The sequence below is a fragment of the Spermophilus citellus genome, assembly GCF_964194105.1.
Source record: "Spermophilus citellus genome assembly, chromosome: 6".
NCBI classification, from domain to species: Eukaryota; Metazoa; Chordata; class Mammalia; order Rodentia; family Sciuridae; genus Spermophilus; species Spermophilus citellus.
Window position 1 is genome coordinate 122338955 of NC_138187.1, and position 16955 is coordinate 122355909.

Genomic DNA, 16955 nt, shown 5'->3' on the forward strand with positions numbered 1-16955 from the left:
GAAAAAGTTCAGCCATGATTGATTCTAGACCTGTAATTCTAGTTTAACTCCATCAACACTGCCTAGAACACACTAACAAAAATCATTACAAGCATTTATGTTATAAACTTAAATATAAAACACTCTTTCCAAAGAACTGTATGAAAAGATGGCAACTTTTTAGTAATTCATGGAAAGTCAAGTACCTTGGTTGCTGCCTGGTCATACTGTGCTGTTGTTCTCACCAGTTCATCCTTATTTCTATTCAAAACTTTCTCCTTTTCAGTTAATTCTATTTTTGTTTTCTCCAGTTGGAGTTGCACCTCTAGAAATTTATTCACTTGGCCTTTCATTTCTTTTTCTTGTCCTTGTAGACGTAGTTCCAATTCATTAACCTTGCTTCTTAGCTCTTAAACCACAAATGAAAACAAACTCCAATTCATATATATTTTTACAAAATGTTCAGAATTTATTATGTATTTTACTTTACTCTAACATCTTCGGTGAGATAAATATAAATAATTTTTATTACACACAGAAACTAACTGTATTTAATTTCAGTGGTTAATGTCTATTGTCTTTTTTTTTCTCCTTTTCTTTTCTTTTTGTAGTGTTAGTGATTAGACCCAATGGTACACTACCAGTGAGCTACATACATCCCCAGCCCTTCTTATTTACTTGAGGCATGGTCTCACCATATTTCCTAGACTGGCATTGAACTTGAGATCCTCCTGCCTCAACCTCCCCAGTAGCTGGGATTAAAGATGTGTACCACCACACCCAACTCATTTGTATTTAAATATTCTATAGAAAGCAGAGAAATAGGTTTTCTTATGTTTTCACAGAGAAATATGGGGAGAAAATGCTTCTCTAAAATACAAACAGCATCTTACAGAGCTGCAAAAAAAAAAAAAAAAAAAAAAGTACAACTTGTACAACAAACACCTAAAATCTAAAATTATCACTTGGAGGGCAGGGGATGTGGCTCAAGCGGTAGCGCGCTCGCCTGGCATGCGTGCGACCCGGGTTCGATCCTCAGCACCACATACCAACAAAGATGTTGTGTCCGCTGAGAACTAAAAAATAAATATTAAAAATTCTCTCTCTCTCTCTCTCTCTCTCTCTCTCTTCTTCTCTCACTCTCTCTAAAAAAAAAAAAATTTAGGAAAAATAAATAAATAAATAAATAAAATAAAATTATCACTTGGCTGGGCGTGATGATACATGCCTGTGATCCCAGTGATGAGGGAAGCTAAGGTAGGAGGATAGTCAAGTTTAAAACCAGCCTCAGCAACTTAGCAAGGCCTCAAGCAACTTAGCAAGACCCTGTCTCAAAATTAAAAAATAAAAATAAAAAAGGGCTAGGGATGTGATTCAGTGGTAAAGCACCCCTGAGTTCAATTCCTGGTATCAAAAAATAAAAATTACCACTTGGTATTATACACTGGTAAAAAATATTTGTTCTGTGCCCCAAAATAATGCTAAGCAGTAAAAATTCACCCTTGTACAGTCTCTGGTAGCTTTATCTTCAGTAAAAATCAAGATGGCATGAACCTCTCATACTACCAAATTTAACACTGATTCTTTTTTCCATTTTTTTCCTACATGCACACAATAGCGTTTCCAATGGCACTGGCAGCATGACAGCTCTCACCAGTGAACACTGAGAATGATTTCCAATATATCACAGTACTGTAAATTACCATATTCTCCAGAGTAGATTCCCAAACACCACCTGGTACACTTGGCTGTCAGCTGCTTCGTGACACAGCAGCCAGGGTTACAGGTTTGCTCCCATATGGACAGCCTGGCAGTGCAGGGAAAAGCTGCTCTGCTGATACACACCCTGCCTCTGGCCAAAGTTGGTCAGAACATAGGCTTTTTCCATGGGCCACAACAGGAGACAGATAAGAAGTGTGGAGAGTGCAAACTGCTACCAACCTACTTGCTCCACTTCAGGAAAGATAAATCTAAGCCTCTCAGCCAACTTTTAAAGGCTCAGGGCACCAGCTTTCAATACAAATAAAAGTACATTTCAAATCTATGATTTTTTTTTTACTATTGAAAAGACAGTATTTCACATCATCAGTCAGGGATGTTGACCACTGATGTGTCTAAAACACATAAGCACGAACAAGGAATAAAAATATCTGGAAATGCCTCTTAAGTTATCTCAGAAAATTTTAATTTAAACTTAATTTAGCTATAGAAATTACCTTGATTTTGGGCTTTACATTGATCCAAAAGTTGAGAATTGCTAGAATTATCACAGCCACTGCTACTAAAATCTCTTTTTCCTGTTTGAAAAGTAGATCTGCTTGGAGTCACCTCTTCTTCCCCAAAAATGTGAGACACAAAGAAATCTCTCCTATTTGGAGTTTTCTGAGAATTAGAGGAAAGTCTATTTGGGGTCTTCTCCTCTTGCCACGAGAACACAGATGATGATGTCTGATGTCGAGCAATGTCCCGATGATTCATGAGGGTTTGGGGAACAGCCTGGCTAGCTTTCTGTAAAAACAGAAACTCTTTAGAGACCATTGGAAATTGCAATATTCAAGACTATTTCTTTTTTTTTTTAATGTGGTCCTGAGGATTGCATTCAGTGCCTCATGCATGCTAGGCATGTGCTCTACCTCTGAGCCCCAACCCCAGCCCCACAAGACTATTTCTTTTCAGGCAGAATATTTTCAGGTAGAATATAAAGCTAAAATTACAAGCTATTGACACTTGCATTGCATACCATCAAGTCAAGGAAACCATTAAGTCCCAATTTGGAGTGATAGAATATTCTAAATGTCAATCTTCTTGTCATTGAAGGGGCAAGCCGTATCATCTAAGGCCTGACCTATTTCAAAAGGACTTTTTTCTGCATTGCTTATAAACTCCATTCAACATGTGAGTATTTGCTGACATTTTAAATACCAAAATTGGCTTTCCTTTGCCTATCATTGGTCACCTTTCTACAACTTCAGAATCAAAATTAAATATTAGCCTGCAGAACCCTTTCAACCATATCACTTCTCCCAAAAATGCTATTTAGGATGTTTTATATTACAGAATACACACATTTGTGAATTATCTACAGTTATGAATTGCTCTTTCTCACAAATATTAAGACTTGGCTCTAGATGCTACGTTAAACTTTTTATATCAAGAACTTGGTTTTTGCCATAGGAAGAGGTTTAGTGTTGATGAAGATTCACATTCCACATAAAGTAACTATGGGAGAAAAAATGTCAGGGGCAGAACAGGTACCAATGACTGAACTGGATGACAAAGCACATGACATTTCTAGGACAAATGAGAGAATTATTACTTTTCATTCATCTTGAGGAGCAATGCCTTTGGTGAACTCAAAACAAGGGTTAAAGGCATGAGAAGGTAAATACTTGTTAAAATTCTAAGAAATAGCCAGGTGCAGTGGCACACTCCTGTAATCCCAGAAACTCAGGAGGCTAAGGCAGGAGGATCAAGAGTTCAAACCCAGCTTCAGCAACTTAGCGAGGCCCTAAGCAACTCAGTGACACCTTGTCTCTAATAAAATATAACACAGGGCTGGAGTTGTGACTCAGTGTTAAGCACCCCAGAGTTCAATCCCTGACACCAAAAAAAAAAAAAAAAAAAAAAAAAATTCTATGATATAGGTTGATTTTGATTCTCAAAAGTTAAAGGGGCCTACTTATAAATGCACCCAAAACTGTTTGCTCAATTATGCCACCTTAGTAAGTTTCTATGTTTATTACATTAAGTTCCTAACTAGGAGCCAGGTGTGTTGGCACACACCTATAATCCCAGTGGCTTGCCTCAGCAAAAAGCAAGGTACTAAGCAACTCAGTGAGACCCTTTCTTTAAATACAATACAAAATAGGGCTAGGGATGTGGCTCAGTGGTCAAGGGCCCCTGAGTTCAATCCCTGGTACCAAAAAAAAAAAAAAAAAATAGTTCATAACTAGGAAATGTATTATAAGTACCAAACTTAGATTTTTTTAAGAAAATGACATCATGTGAACAGAACTGATGAAGGTAAAATTCAACAGGCATCAGGTATTTTCAAAGTCAGTCCCTGAACTACATGTAGGGGTTTTAGAAACCTGCATTATTTTTTAATTTTATTGACATTGAATAAACTTCTTTGCCATTTTCTGTTTGTTTATGCATATCAAAATGGAGTGGAAACCCCTTCTCAGCAGCTTATGTTTTTAAAAAATTAAGAAAATTGAGTTGATAACATTCTTCTCTGAAATGAACATGTCACAAATAACATGTCCCCAGTAGCAATCGCATTTCATCAGAGGACCCTATAGGAAGCAGCCGCCTCCAGGTGCCAAAGCCAGCCAGTATCAGGAATAACTCTTGGGTCCTGCTCTCTCCAAACAAACTTCTTATCCCTAGATCTTAATAAGGAAATAATTATATGGCTATGGTTCTCCTAGAATTTAAGGACAAATTAACCTCTCTATTTTACTCACTCCTATCTAGTTTTAAAACTAAGAATTAACACTACCAATGAGCCAGGAATTATTTCCAGTATAAGAAAAAAAAAAAAATCAGCTCTACATAAAACAGATTCTTCTCTAATCTTGTCCTATCCTATAATCAAGGATTTCTATGAATGCATATTCTACACTACAGAGCCCATCATTAACTTACTTTAGACTGCAAGGCTTTAACCTCTGCCTCTAATCTTTTTCGTTCTTCAACTTCTTTATTATATTTTTCTTTTAGATCTTCATACTTGGAACCTAAACATAGACAACAAATACTATTTTATTTCAGTCATTGATTTCATGAAGGAATTCACAGATCAATAATCACTGTGATAGTCTAGAAGTAGAGTATCATAGAGCACCAAGTAGAAGGAACATTTGGTTAGGGCAACAGATCAAAATATTGATCAAGTATCAACATACTTGGAGACACAGGAATATTCTGAAACAACCTGTTTTAAAACACACCATACAAAGATAAAGTGAAAAGGTGAGCACTTACCCCTGTGGCTCAACATAATTCCACAGACGTGCCAATGAATTTTTTTAAACACCGAAATTAAAAACTGAATTCACAGTTGAATTAATTTTTCACAGAATTAAAATCTCAAATTAAAAAATCTGTTAATACCAAGAAAAATAATCTTTACCACTGTAATAATGACTTGGTGTTAGTGGAGTTGCAAAAAGTTTTTGTGGTGTATTGCACAGATTCAGGGAGACATCTGCAGACTGCGCAGCTTGTTGACTTCTTTCAAGTTCAGATTTATACCTGTTAGAAAATAATGCAAAAGGTGACAAATCAGTTAGAAGAAAGGCTACAGAATACCAATGTCATACATTACCAGTGGAAAAAGGACTTACAAAGAAACCCATTGTTTAAGAACTACTAACCATAGACATTGAATAAAAATTAATTTAATAAGTGCTAATTATGAATGCAGTAATTCCTCAAAAGAATGGAATCCAGTTACAGAAATATAACTACACGCCAATAATTAAAATGTTATAAAAACTTTAATGAAGATCTGTAATAACCACTACATCAGCAAAGAGTTGGAAGGTTGAAGACATATTACAACAAATTTTATATTCTAAGTCAAAGAAAGAATAGGGACTTATAAGAACTCAGAACTTCGGAAACATGGGGAAAAAATTATATCATTGAAGCAATCACAAATCACAAGAATGGATGATACAACTTATGATATTTAATCATTTCAAAATCAGTCTTGATGTCTAGATCAGGCATTATATGACATTTTTATACAAAAATTAATAATATACACCTAGAAAATATATGGCTAGAAATAGTTACAAAGTAATGAGTTAAGTAATTTATATATGAATAGAATAATATTCCTATCCTACAAATAAATTTTAATTACATCTCAGAACAAAATAATCCAAGTTAAAAAAGGGTTCAATTCTGATGTTAAAGAATTTTCAACTCTTGCAAGTCTCTAATGTCTCAAATTTTGCTTAATGTAAGAAATAAAATCAACACCCTATTAAAATGGCTAAGGATATGCTCTCTTTCCTTGGGTACATTACTCAAAGCAAGAAGTGAAGAAAGTAGTAAAGGAAGTAAGTCAGTGCCCTTAACTTCTCCCAGCTCCAATTCAATCTGGGAAGGAAGAAACACCAATTGAGCTAAAAATAATGACAACTCAGCACATGAAAGCTTACAGTTGGGAAAGCAATGCCCAATAGAAATTTTCTGCTAGTATTTAAAGAGCAACAGCAAACAAGTGAAATTAATTTTTACGTTTTGTTAACTTGCCACTGTGGAGATACTCTCAGTTTGACTTGAAATTTAAAAATTGAGACATTTTTTGTAGTAAATCTTCAGAACTAAGTACGCAATATGTATTTACAACACATCTCAATTAGGAGCACATTTTAAGAGCCATATGTAGCCAGTGGGTACCATATTGGCAGTGCAAGTGTATAGGCTATAAAAGGCGTAACAAGCTGATTTTAGAGACAAATTTTGAAGAACCTTGCAAAACTAATGTTTCTTTTCCCTCTCAAATTCACATCTTACTTCCTTTTCACTATCCTTTCATTTATAAACAAAAAATATATACTTTATCTTAATATTAAGTAAAAAATATATCCTACTATAACATTTTTTTTCCTCCTTCCACCCCAGGTAGAAAAATAAAAGACACTGCTACCAGTAAAGCACTAAATTAAAATGTTTCTACTATGTTGAAACTTTGATTGCCAATATCTATACTTTTGACAAATATTCTAAAAGGTTAAGTCTAACTTGTTGAAGACTCTCCAGAAACCTAATCAGTAGCTACTGATAGAGTAAATAAATTCCTGCCATTTGAAAGTTATCAGTAAGAATCTAAAAATTATATTCAATCTTTTCTGTAATCTATAGTTATTGCACTCATAAATTTTTATAATGTAGAAACCTACATTCAAGTTTCTATACTCTAAAATTTTATCAATATGTATAACCATATAGCTAATAATTATTTTATTTTTATACAGGTTGCCCAGGTTGGCCCTGAACCTGCAATTTTCCTGCATTGGCTTCCAGAGTAGCTGGGATTATAGGCTACCATGCCTGGTAATATTTTTAAACTAAATATACCATAAAAGTGTCCTAACCCCATGAGGACGACAGTGTCAACTTTTTTTTTTTTTTTTTTTTGGTACCAGAGATTGAACCCAGGGGCGCTTAATCACTGAGCCACATCTTCAGCCCTTTTTTATGTTTTTGCTTAGAGCCAGGGGATCACTGAGTTGCTTAGGACCTTGCTAAATTGGTGAGGCTGGCTTTAAGCTTGCAATCTTTCTGCCTCAGCCTCCTGAGCTGCTAGGATTACAGGCTTATGCCACGGTGCCAGGTGACAACTATTAACATGGATAATATTTACAGTTGCTAGATGTCTTGCACAAACCTGGGTGTATACTGGTATTGCTACCAAATGACACTTTACAATCTAATATAGAAATGCATACAATAGTAACCTTTTATTAAGATGTTAAAAATATAAGCATTTCTATTTCTTACCTAAATTACCAAAACCAGTACTTCTAAATCCAGCTCCCAAAATGTGCTTTCCAAAGAAGCAGAGATTTCAGCATAATAAGGTGAGCTTCCTACTTCCCTAACTCCTGTCTTCCAAAACTAATTATCTTTCTTTGATTCCTTCAACAAATATTTGAAGATATACCACTTCAGGTGCTATGGATATAGCACTGAACAAGATAGAAAAGGTCCCTGTTCAACACCACACTGCCAGCAGCCTTGAGACAAAGCCACACACCCTCCCACTCCCCGTGTCCACGAGGTACTGGTCTCTCTTCTTACATGATGTGCCACTGTATTTTGCATTTATACTTTGTATATTCTATTCTTTTGTAGACATGCTCTTTTACAAATGATGTATAAAATGGTTTTCCACTGTACTCCCTTCTGGATGCCAAGGGGTCCCCTTTTCTCTCCCTTGGTCCAATACATTTTTGTTTCTGAATATGACTCTGTGTGTGTGTGTGTGTGTGTGTGTGTGTGTGTGTGTGTGTGTGTGTGTTTAATCTAAATCTCTCCTCTGTAGTATTTTTAAAATAAATGTTTATAAAATTACCGGCAAAAAAAAAGAAAAAAAGGTTCCTGTTCTCATAGAACTGAGATAGAAGTTTATCTTTTTAACATGAAACTTACAAATAGCCATCATTCTACATGAATAGGAAGAAAAATTAGAAAAACGATTTTTATACAGGAAAACTATCACCTTCACAGAAAGATGAGAGTGATTTTTAAATATTTTAACTTTCAAAAATATTGTTGATATGTAGTTATGAAGCCAGATTTAAAATTAGGTAGTCAGCGTAGTTAGGTAAATCGGGTCTAATATGGAGTAAGATCTAAAATGGAGGCCATGTTGAATGAATTCCGGGAAACACAGGACAACTCATGGAATGTTAATGAAGTCCCAAGAAAAGCCCTAGACCCAAGTCATCCCAAAGAAATGTTAATGAACAGCCCCAGCAGATTTGAAGATAGCCCATCCCAAAAAGAATGTTAATGAAGTCCTTCCTGTCCAGATTCTTTGGCCCACCTGTGTCCCCTTCCATCACTGAAAGAACTATATAAAAAGGGGAGACAACCTCACTTCCAAGGATTCTACCTCTTGGGTCCCCTTCTTCCCGGGAGAAGTCTTTTCTGCTGTCCTTTAATAAACTTCTAATTTCTACTCTGACCTTGCCTCGGTGTGCTTCTCTGGTGTTATTCTTTTTTTTTTTTTTTTTTTTAAGAGAGAGTGAGAGAGGAGAGAGAGAGAGAGAGAGAGAGAATTTTTAATATTTATTTATTTTTTTTTTTTTTTAGTTCTCCGCGGACACAACATCTTTGTTGGTATGTGGTGCTGAGGCTCGAACCCGGGCCGCACGCATGCCAGGCGAGCGCGCTACCCCTTGAGCCACATCCCCAGCCCCTCTCTGGTGTTATTCTTCAACATTGGGGAAGCAAGGACTCCTCACCGGTCAACAGCGGTAACAGTTACAATTAAAATTATTATAGCTATGCCAGAAAAATTTCATGATATCAAGGTATTCATTAGTTACAAAGGAAAAAAACAGTAACTTTATAGTAGTGGTCCCAGACCTTTACAAAGGAAGAAACTTAAGTTACAGACATCTGATATGCTATACGGAGAAAAGCACATTGGTACTTCTGCAATAAAATTCATAACCCCAATCTGATCCAGTGATTCTCAACCAGAGAAAATTTCACTCTCCCAAAGGACATTTAGCAAAGCCTGGAGACTTGTTTGATCATCCCAATGGAATGGAGTAGATGATACTGGCATCTAGTGGTTAGGAGATACGGATGCTGTCCAGTATCCTACAACAAGCAAGTAATCCAGTCCAAAACATCAAGAGGGCTACTGTTCAGAAACACTGATCTAATCAGTAAAAAAAAAAAAAATCAGCCAAACCCAAATTGAAGCCATTCTCCAAAACAACTGACAGGTATTTTTCAAAATATGAAGGTCACAAAAGATAAGGAACCATCACAACTTAGAAGAGGCAAAGAAAACCTCAACTAAATGCAGTGTGGAATCCTGGGCACAGAAAAAGGACATGACTAGTAATACCAGTGAAACTCTAATGAAATCTATAGTTAATAGTACAAAATCAGTGTTATTTCCTGCTTGGGAGTGTACTTTGTTATATAAGGTGTTAACAACAGAAGAAATCTGGATAAAGGATATAAAAGAACTCTACTAGGCTTGCAAATTTTCTTCAAGTCTCAAGTTACTTCAAAAATAAGGTGGTGGTTGTTTACTTTTTAATTTCTGTGTATGTTTGTGGAGTCAATGGGACAATGTACTTAAGTCCTTTAAGCTATTATCACTCTGTTGAGGGCCACAGCCGAGTCCTTGCTTTCCACACTGAGGTTTAGAAATCCTCCTATATTGTGCAAACTTTCATTTGTTTTATTTCTGTACTTTGATGATTTCTACATTTAATGTCTCTGAGCATCTGGAGTTTATTTTGATGGACATAATGTGTGGATTTCATGTTCTTACCTTCATCATTAGGCATCTTTGAAATGGACCCACTACCTTTTATGGAATCATTTGGCTTTCTCCAAAAAGGGGTGGCACCTGGCATTTTGCCAAAGGGAGTGGTTGAGAGCCACTGAGATGATGGTAGTTAAGTTAAGCTGTGTATTCAATTGCGTATAGATCCCTGCTGTCCACCTTAGGCTACTTTGGAGTTCTCGCAGGGATTCCTGGGGAGTTCAAGTTGGTGGGTGACGGTTCTGGTGGGGGGAGTTCCAGTTGGAGTGGTGTTCCTAGAAGGGCCACTGTGGGTGGCGTTCGGGCAATAAAGGAGTTCCTGTTTGAACCTACAAGTGCCTCGTGGTGGCTCGGTTATTTTGTGCCCAGCCAGACTGCGGCATCACTCCTTATTATTATAATTTGACAAAATTCTATCATTAGAACAAGAGTATACCCTTTCTAAGCTAGCAATGATTACACTCCATTGAATTTATTTGTATTAACACCTCCAATTGGGGGATTTTTTTAATGAAAGTGGTACTAAACAACTTTTTTATTGCTTAAACTGGCAAACTGATTTTATAATGCTTAAAATGAATGATGGAACTCTCAGAGAAGAATCTCAGTAGGAACCTCTTCAGGACTTTACTTACTCCCTCCAGCTTAGAACCTATGGTATATTACTTAAACCACTCTCTGTGACTCCCTGACTTAAAGCTCATGAGAATTCTTTTGCTTAGTTTTGCTTTACCCTCAATTATTCCAATGTATTCAATCCCATTATCCTGCCTCAAACAAACTTAAATCAATCTGCCCATTCAGTTTCTCAGCACTTCAGATCCCAGATGCTATAAGAAACCCACACCTCACCCCACCCTACACACGCCTCCATATTGGTTCTTCTACAAATTTCTAATCTGCAACTTCAACTGGGCCTTTTCTGCTCCTCAATCCTTTCACAATTCCCTAGTTTTAGTTCTCCCCTTCATTCTCTATAATAGCTTTTCCAGCCAGAGAAAACATGAGCCATCAGGATAAACCATGCTTTCACTTCCTTCCATCTATTAGTGACCATTATTAACAAATGAGCTATTATCCATTATTGTATCATCCCAGTGACCAATATAGCATCTATCGAATGGACCAGCCTAATAAAGTTAAATGAATAAATAAGCAACCATTTGATGAATTTGTATTGAGCCATGTCACAACTGAACTGAATCACTGCTTACTCCACCACAGGAAAAATATATTTCAAAATATATCAACTATATCATTAAAGAAAATAATAAATGTATCTGATGACATAGAAATAATTTTCATATAAATCCCATTCAAATAAATTACCTTTTAAGTTCCTGTTCCAGTTTTTCTATTTGTTTTTTGCCTGCACTCAATTGTCCTTCTTGGAAATTCACTTGTGACTCCTTGACTTGAAGTTCATGAGAAATCTTTTGCTTAGTTTTCTCCAAATTTTCACATATTTCCATCAATCTTTGATTCTCCCTTTTCAGGTTTGTACCCTCGGTTTTTTCATTTTCAACCTAATAAGAATCATTGGGAAGGAAACAGGTCGCTTATTTTGCGAATTTACCAAGTGTACTTGTGGATTTAACAATCCTCTGAGGTACAGTTGTAATAAGCAAGACATCAATGTTTCTGAACAAATTTCTAAAATTCAGAAATTTTAGGTCACCACATTCTGAAGCCTAAAAACAGAAAAGTTCTACAAAATCACATTTTACACTATCTTTTGGTCAGGGCTACCCCTACTCATCCTAGCAAGTCAAGCTTTATCATCGTTTTAAGAATAAAAAAATTACAAATGAACACTATACCTCTCCCTCAGCAATTCATTTTCAAGTCTGGCTAAAGTCAGTTATTGCAAGAAATCATAAAATTCTCCCACAAGCAAAAAAAAAAAAAAAAAAAAAAATATATATATATATATATATATATATATATATATATATATATATTTTAGAAGCAATGATCATACCACTACTTTGTTGGTTAATACAGAGGTAGAAAGAAGTACTATTTAAGTTTTCATTTACTAGCCCCGAAGAGAAATTGGGGAATACCAAGACAAAAAGCGCATGTCAGAAAGTGGTCTCCATTTTCTATAAAAAGACTGTAATAATAACCCAATTTGAAGCCAGAAACTTTGGCCTTTGCTGTGAAATGCAACTGCAATTTCCAATTCAGGTTCCCAAACAGAAGTTTAAAAGGAACTCAATAGCCCTAAATATCAGTAAATAGGCCGAAAAGGGGGAAAAGATCAAGAAAATTTGAGGCAATTAAAAATATCTGAAGACATAGTGGGGTTGGGAGGGGGAGCATGGGAAGATTAGACAAACTCTAGACAGGGCAAAGGGATGGGAGGGGAAGGGAGGGCGCAAGGGGGTAGGAAAGACAGTGGAATGAGATGGACATCATTACCCTAAGAACATGTATGAAGACACAAACAATATGAATATACTTTGTATACAACCAGAGATATGAAAAATTGTGCTCTATAAGTGTAATATGAATTGTAATACATTCTGCTGTCATATATAACAAATTAGAATAAAAAATTAAAACAAATTTAAAAAAAAAAAAGTCTGAAGAGAAGGAAGGGGATTACCACAAAATAACTTCTAATTTTTTTAAAGTATTTTTTAGACATTGATGCATTGATGCATGACCAATGTGATTCTGCAACCTGTACACTCAGAAAAATGAGTAATTATATCCCATCTGATTCAAATATATGATATGTCAAGATCATTGTCCTGTCATTTGTAACTAATTAAATCAAATTTTTTAAAAAGTATTTTTTAGACATTGATGGACCTTTATTTTATTCATTTATTTATATGTAGTGCTGAGAATCGAACTCAGTCTGGGCAAGCACTCTACTGCTGAACCACAACCCCAGCCCTCTCTCTAAATTTAAAGGTGAAATAATTAATCCAAAAAACAAGTGAATACTGTCAAATGTCAGTGATACCTTCTGTTTCTGTTTTTGCAGTGCAGCCTCTAGAGTATCAAGTTGAAACTGTCTTTGCTGCTTTTCTTTCTTCAGTTTGTCTAGCTGTCCTTCAAGTTCTTGAATTTTCTGTAGAGCTCTTGTAGGGAGGCCTTCCTTCCATTCTTCCAAAGCCCAGCTCATTCTGTTCTCCTTTCTTTATTATTCCAACCTTTATAAGAAAACTGAAATGAATAACTAGACTGTTGGTCTTACTGCAGTAAAAGGAAACTTAAAGTCAGAGACTACCTCAAAGAATCAAGTTTCAAAAAATGACAACTTTCAAAAGATAATGCAGTGTATTTATCTTCTCCATCCTCTGAAAGGTGACTACCAATAATTCTGATTATGAAGTAGATAATACATTTGTTGGGTTTCCCCTTGGTTTTTGTTTTTCTTCTGTCTCAGTTTTAACTTCTTATATGGCTACCTGCTTTCTACTGCTTAGTTTGCTTTCATTACACAAAACATGAATATTTTGCTCTAAGGTTGTTTTCAGGTGAAATATGCCCTACCTATAAACAAATAAAGTACAAAATTAATTTGCAAATTCTCTTCTTTCCCTCTTCACATCAATAATTACCACTCACACCTCATCCCTCATCTTCTGGGAAAACTTTCTGAGATAAAAAGGAGCAACTTAGACGATAGAGGGAAATAAACAAGGAAAACTGGTAAATTAAATGTTTTTCCACTCCAAAGTCTAACACACAGCTATGTAAATATATCTATCTAAATATATTTATATTTATAAATATACTTAATATATGCTACATATATAATTAACACACATTTTGACAAATTAAGGCATCAGCTCTCAGCCATCTGTACTGACCCACTGGGACAAAAGAACAAAAAAGTAAACCTGAAAAATAAAATTTGAGGAGCATGGTTTGGGTGGGAGAAGGAAGAAGGTAGAAGAAAATTCTGTATGTGAAGGTTCCAGCAAAGAGGATTTTCAGGACTAACATCCTTTCCAGAAAAATGCTTTGTCTTAATTATATTAAGTATGTACAGGGCACTCTTCAGGCCTCAATCACCTAACCCTTGTAAAATCCCCAAGGCAATTCTTTTCTGTGACCCACCCATCCCCAGCTTTTCAGGCCCGCATTCACCTTTCCCTTTATCAAAATTCCCCTTCACTAAAAACCCGGAGTCCCCGCCTATGGTCCCGGGGCTGGTTAAGTATTCTGCCTCCTCCGGACAGGATCCTCAGGGACAGTATTCGTATAATTCATTTCTGGGTCATCACATAGCAGAGCCTGACACACAGATCCTTCCCAATAAATGCGGAAGAGAGGAAAAGTGAGAAGAGGGAAGAGCAACCATCTTCTAAACAACAATAGGCACAAACTCCGCCGCCCAGACCAAAACAACGAAAGACTAGGTTCCTATTTCTAAATAGAAGCCATGGTTCCTGGAGAGCTGCTTGAAAATACCTGGTCATCTCCAGTTCTGTTACCTTAAGGAGGAGGAAACCGATTCCCCCAAAGTGCTAGTCCGTGACGGAACAGCTTCTCCGCTCCCTAGTAGGAGCCGTTTCAGCCCGAGCCGAGGTGGGCCCACCCCACGAACCTCACCCCACACTCCAGTGCGGTTAGGAGTGGGACCGGCCACCAGCACCACAGGGACGCGAGCGCGAGTCAGAGGCAGCCCTGACCAGCATCCGCGGGCAGCAACTAGCGGTCACTGGGCCGGCCACCAGAGCCGGGACGCAGGCAGTACGCTCACCTTGCTACCTTGCTCTAAGGTTGTTTCTAAGGTTGTTGGAAGGAGAGAAAACAATCTCTCAGAGTGTCCAGTTCCGATGCAGCCTCCGCGAGGCTGAAGCCCTGATCCCAATTCAAACTGCCCGCGATCCACTCTCCCACTTCCGGTCCCGACCAAACTCCCCTTCAATTCTATTGGTCACTGTAAGGAGATGTGCACCAATCAGTTTCCGTTCATTCGGCCTGTCGCCTCTGATTGGCTCTTTTGGATGAATTTTGAAAAACCAGCCCTCACTGCTAGTGGTGCCTGCGCCAGGGCTCAGAAGCATTTTTACTGTTGCCTTGGAGACGGAGATCATGTGCTTTTGCTCAAGCTGGACAAAGTTTTGAACAGCTACTTCCGCAAGAGCCAGGGAATGTGCCTGCTCGATTAGAAGGGTGTGGCCTATCGCGGACTGACTGCAGGAGGGTGCTGTCTAGTGAAAATTTACACATATCTACTTCTGTATTAAATTTAAGACGTAAATACAAAGTACTAAGCTTGTCATGCATTCTTCAATCAGCGAAAATTCTTAATTCTTTGAGAGAACTATTAGCCTTATTTAAAAGTTAACTGAAGCACGTAGAAGCCAAGTAATTTGAAATTGGATCTAGACAGACAGACTCCCCCTTTTTCCTGCTGACCTCTATTGATCCCGTTTTGAAGGGGATGATTCTGAACACTTGCTAACCGGAATTTGAGGGAAAAACATTCCATCAGACTCAGAAATATTGCATCAAAATTGGATGTAATTAATTTCTCCTTTTTAGGAAGCCCACTGATTTTGTATATTCTTATATAATTGTTTCTTTCCTATTCAACTACAAGTAAGCTTCTAAACGCAAGAGCAAGCTGTGACTTGTTAAATTAATATATGTCTAATGTGTTGTTCTCTTCAATAAGTTCCAAACACTACCTTTCATTAAAGTATTCCTAGAGCCTGGTCTGCTCTTCACCTTTCACTGAAATTCCGTTGATCCTTCAGTACCCAATTCAAAAGGCATTTTCTTTATGAAAACTCTCTGTCCCGACGCACCCCTTAAAAATAGTTATTTTCTAGTTCTTTCCTAGAACTTGGCTATATTTCAGTTTTAAGTTTTTTGACATATCTTATATTTATGGCCATAGTTGGTTCCTCCATCAGACTCAAAAATTCCTTTTGAGTAAAATCTGTTTTATTTTTGCACGTATATTAATTTAAAAAACATCTTCTTTGGAGATAAAACTGCCATCTGAAGAAAGAACAAGTTCCCTGAGATCTTTGAATCCCCAAGAGGAGAACAGGGAACACATGGAAGAAGAAGAACTTTTGTGGTACACAGTTAGATCAGTCTAGTATCTGGTAGTTCTGGGATTTGACCCAAATTCTAGTTCCAACACCAATTGCTATTTCATTGCCTCCTACGGTAATTTTTCAATTATTTATTAGCTGCCTAAGGAAAATAAAAATGGAAAGAAAAATAATAGAAGATTTTAAAGGTTTGAATGCACAACGTTCATTTTATTCATTACTTAGAAGATATTTATCCCTTTATGTTCAAAACACTAGAAAAACTAGGGATAACAGGAACTTACCTCAACATTATAAAAGCTATATATGCTAAACCTCAGGCTAGCATCATCCTAAACGGAGAAAAACTGAAGGCATTTCCTCTAAAATCTGGAACAAGACAGGGATGCCCTCTATCACCACTTCTATTCAATTTAGTTCTCGAAGTACTAGCCAGAGCAATTAGACAGACAAAAGAAATTAAAGGCATAAAAATAGGAAAAGAAGAAATTAAACTATCGCTATTTGCGGATGACATGATAATATACTTAACAGACCCAAAAGTGTCTACAAAGAAGCTGCTAGAGTTAATAAATGAATTCAGCAAAGTGGCAGGTTATAAAATCAACACGCATAAATCAAAGGCATTCCTGTATATCAGCAACAAAACCTCTGAAATGGAAATAAGGAAAACCACTCCATTCACAATATCCTCAAAGAAAATAAGATACTTGGGAATCAACCTAACAAAAGAGGTGAAAGATTTATACAATGAAAACTACAGAACCCTAAAGAGAGAGATAGAAGAAGATCTCAGAAGATGGAAAAATGTACCCTGTTCATGGATAGGCAGAACTAACATCATCAAAATGGCGATATTATCCAAAGTTCTCTACAGGTTTAATGCGATGCCAACCAAAATCCCA

At 36.7% G+C, this 16955-nt stretch overlaps 1 protein-coding gene across 1 annotated transcript in view; it reads right to left on the reverse strand.

The window, feature by feature from the left end:
* The window catches only part of CENPF (centromere protein F), a gene marked incomplete at its 5' end in the record, with an annotated part of 52993 nt that extends 39839 nt beyond the window's left edge, over window positions 1-13154 (reverse strand). Inside the window, 6 exons of the mRNA XM_081299757.1 lie at window positions 186-388; window positions 2196-2487; window positions 4630-4721; window positions 5117-5238; window positions 11345-11541; window positions 12993-13154. Coding sequence (XP_081155883.1) covers window positions 186-388; window positions 2196-2487; window positions 4630-4721; window positions 5117-5238; window positions 11345-11541; window positions 12993-13154 — 1068 coding nt within the window. The remainder of the gene's footprint in view (window positions 1-185; window positions 389-2195; window positions 2488-4629; window positions 4722-5116; window positions 5239-11344; window positions 11542-12992) is intronic.
* Window positions 13155-16955: the final 3801 nt, after the last annotated feature.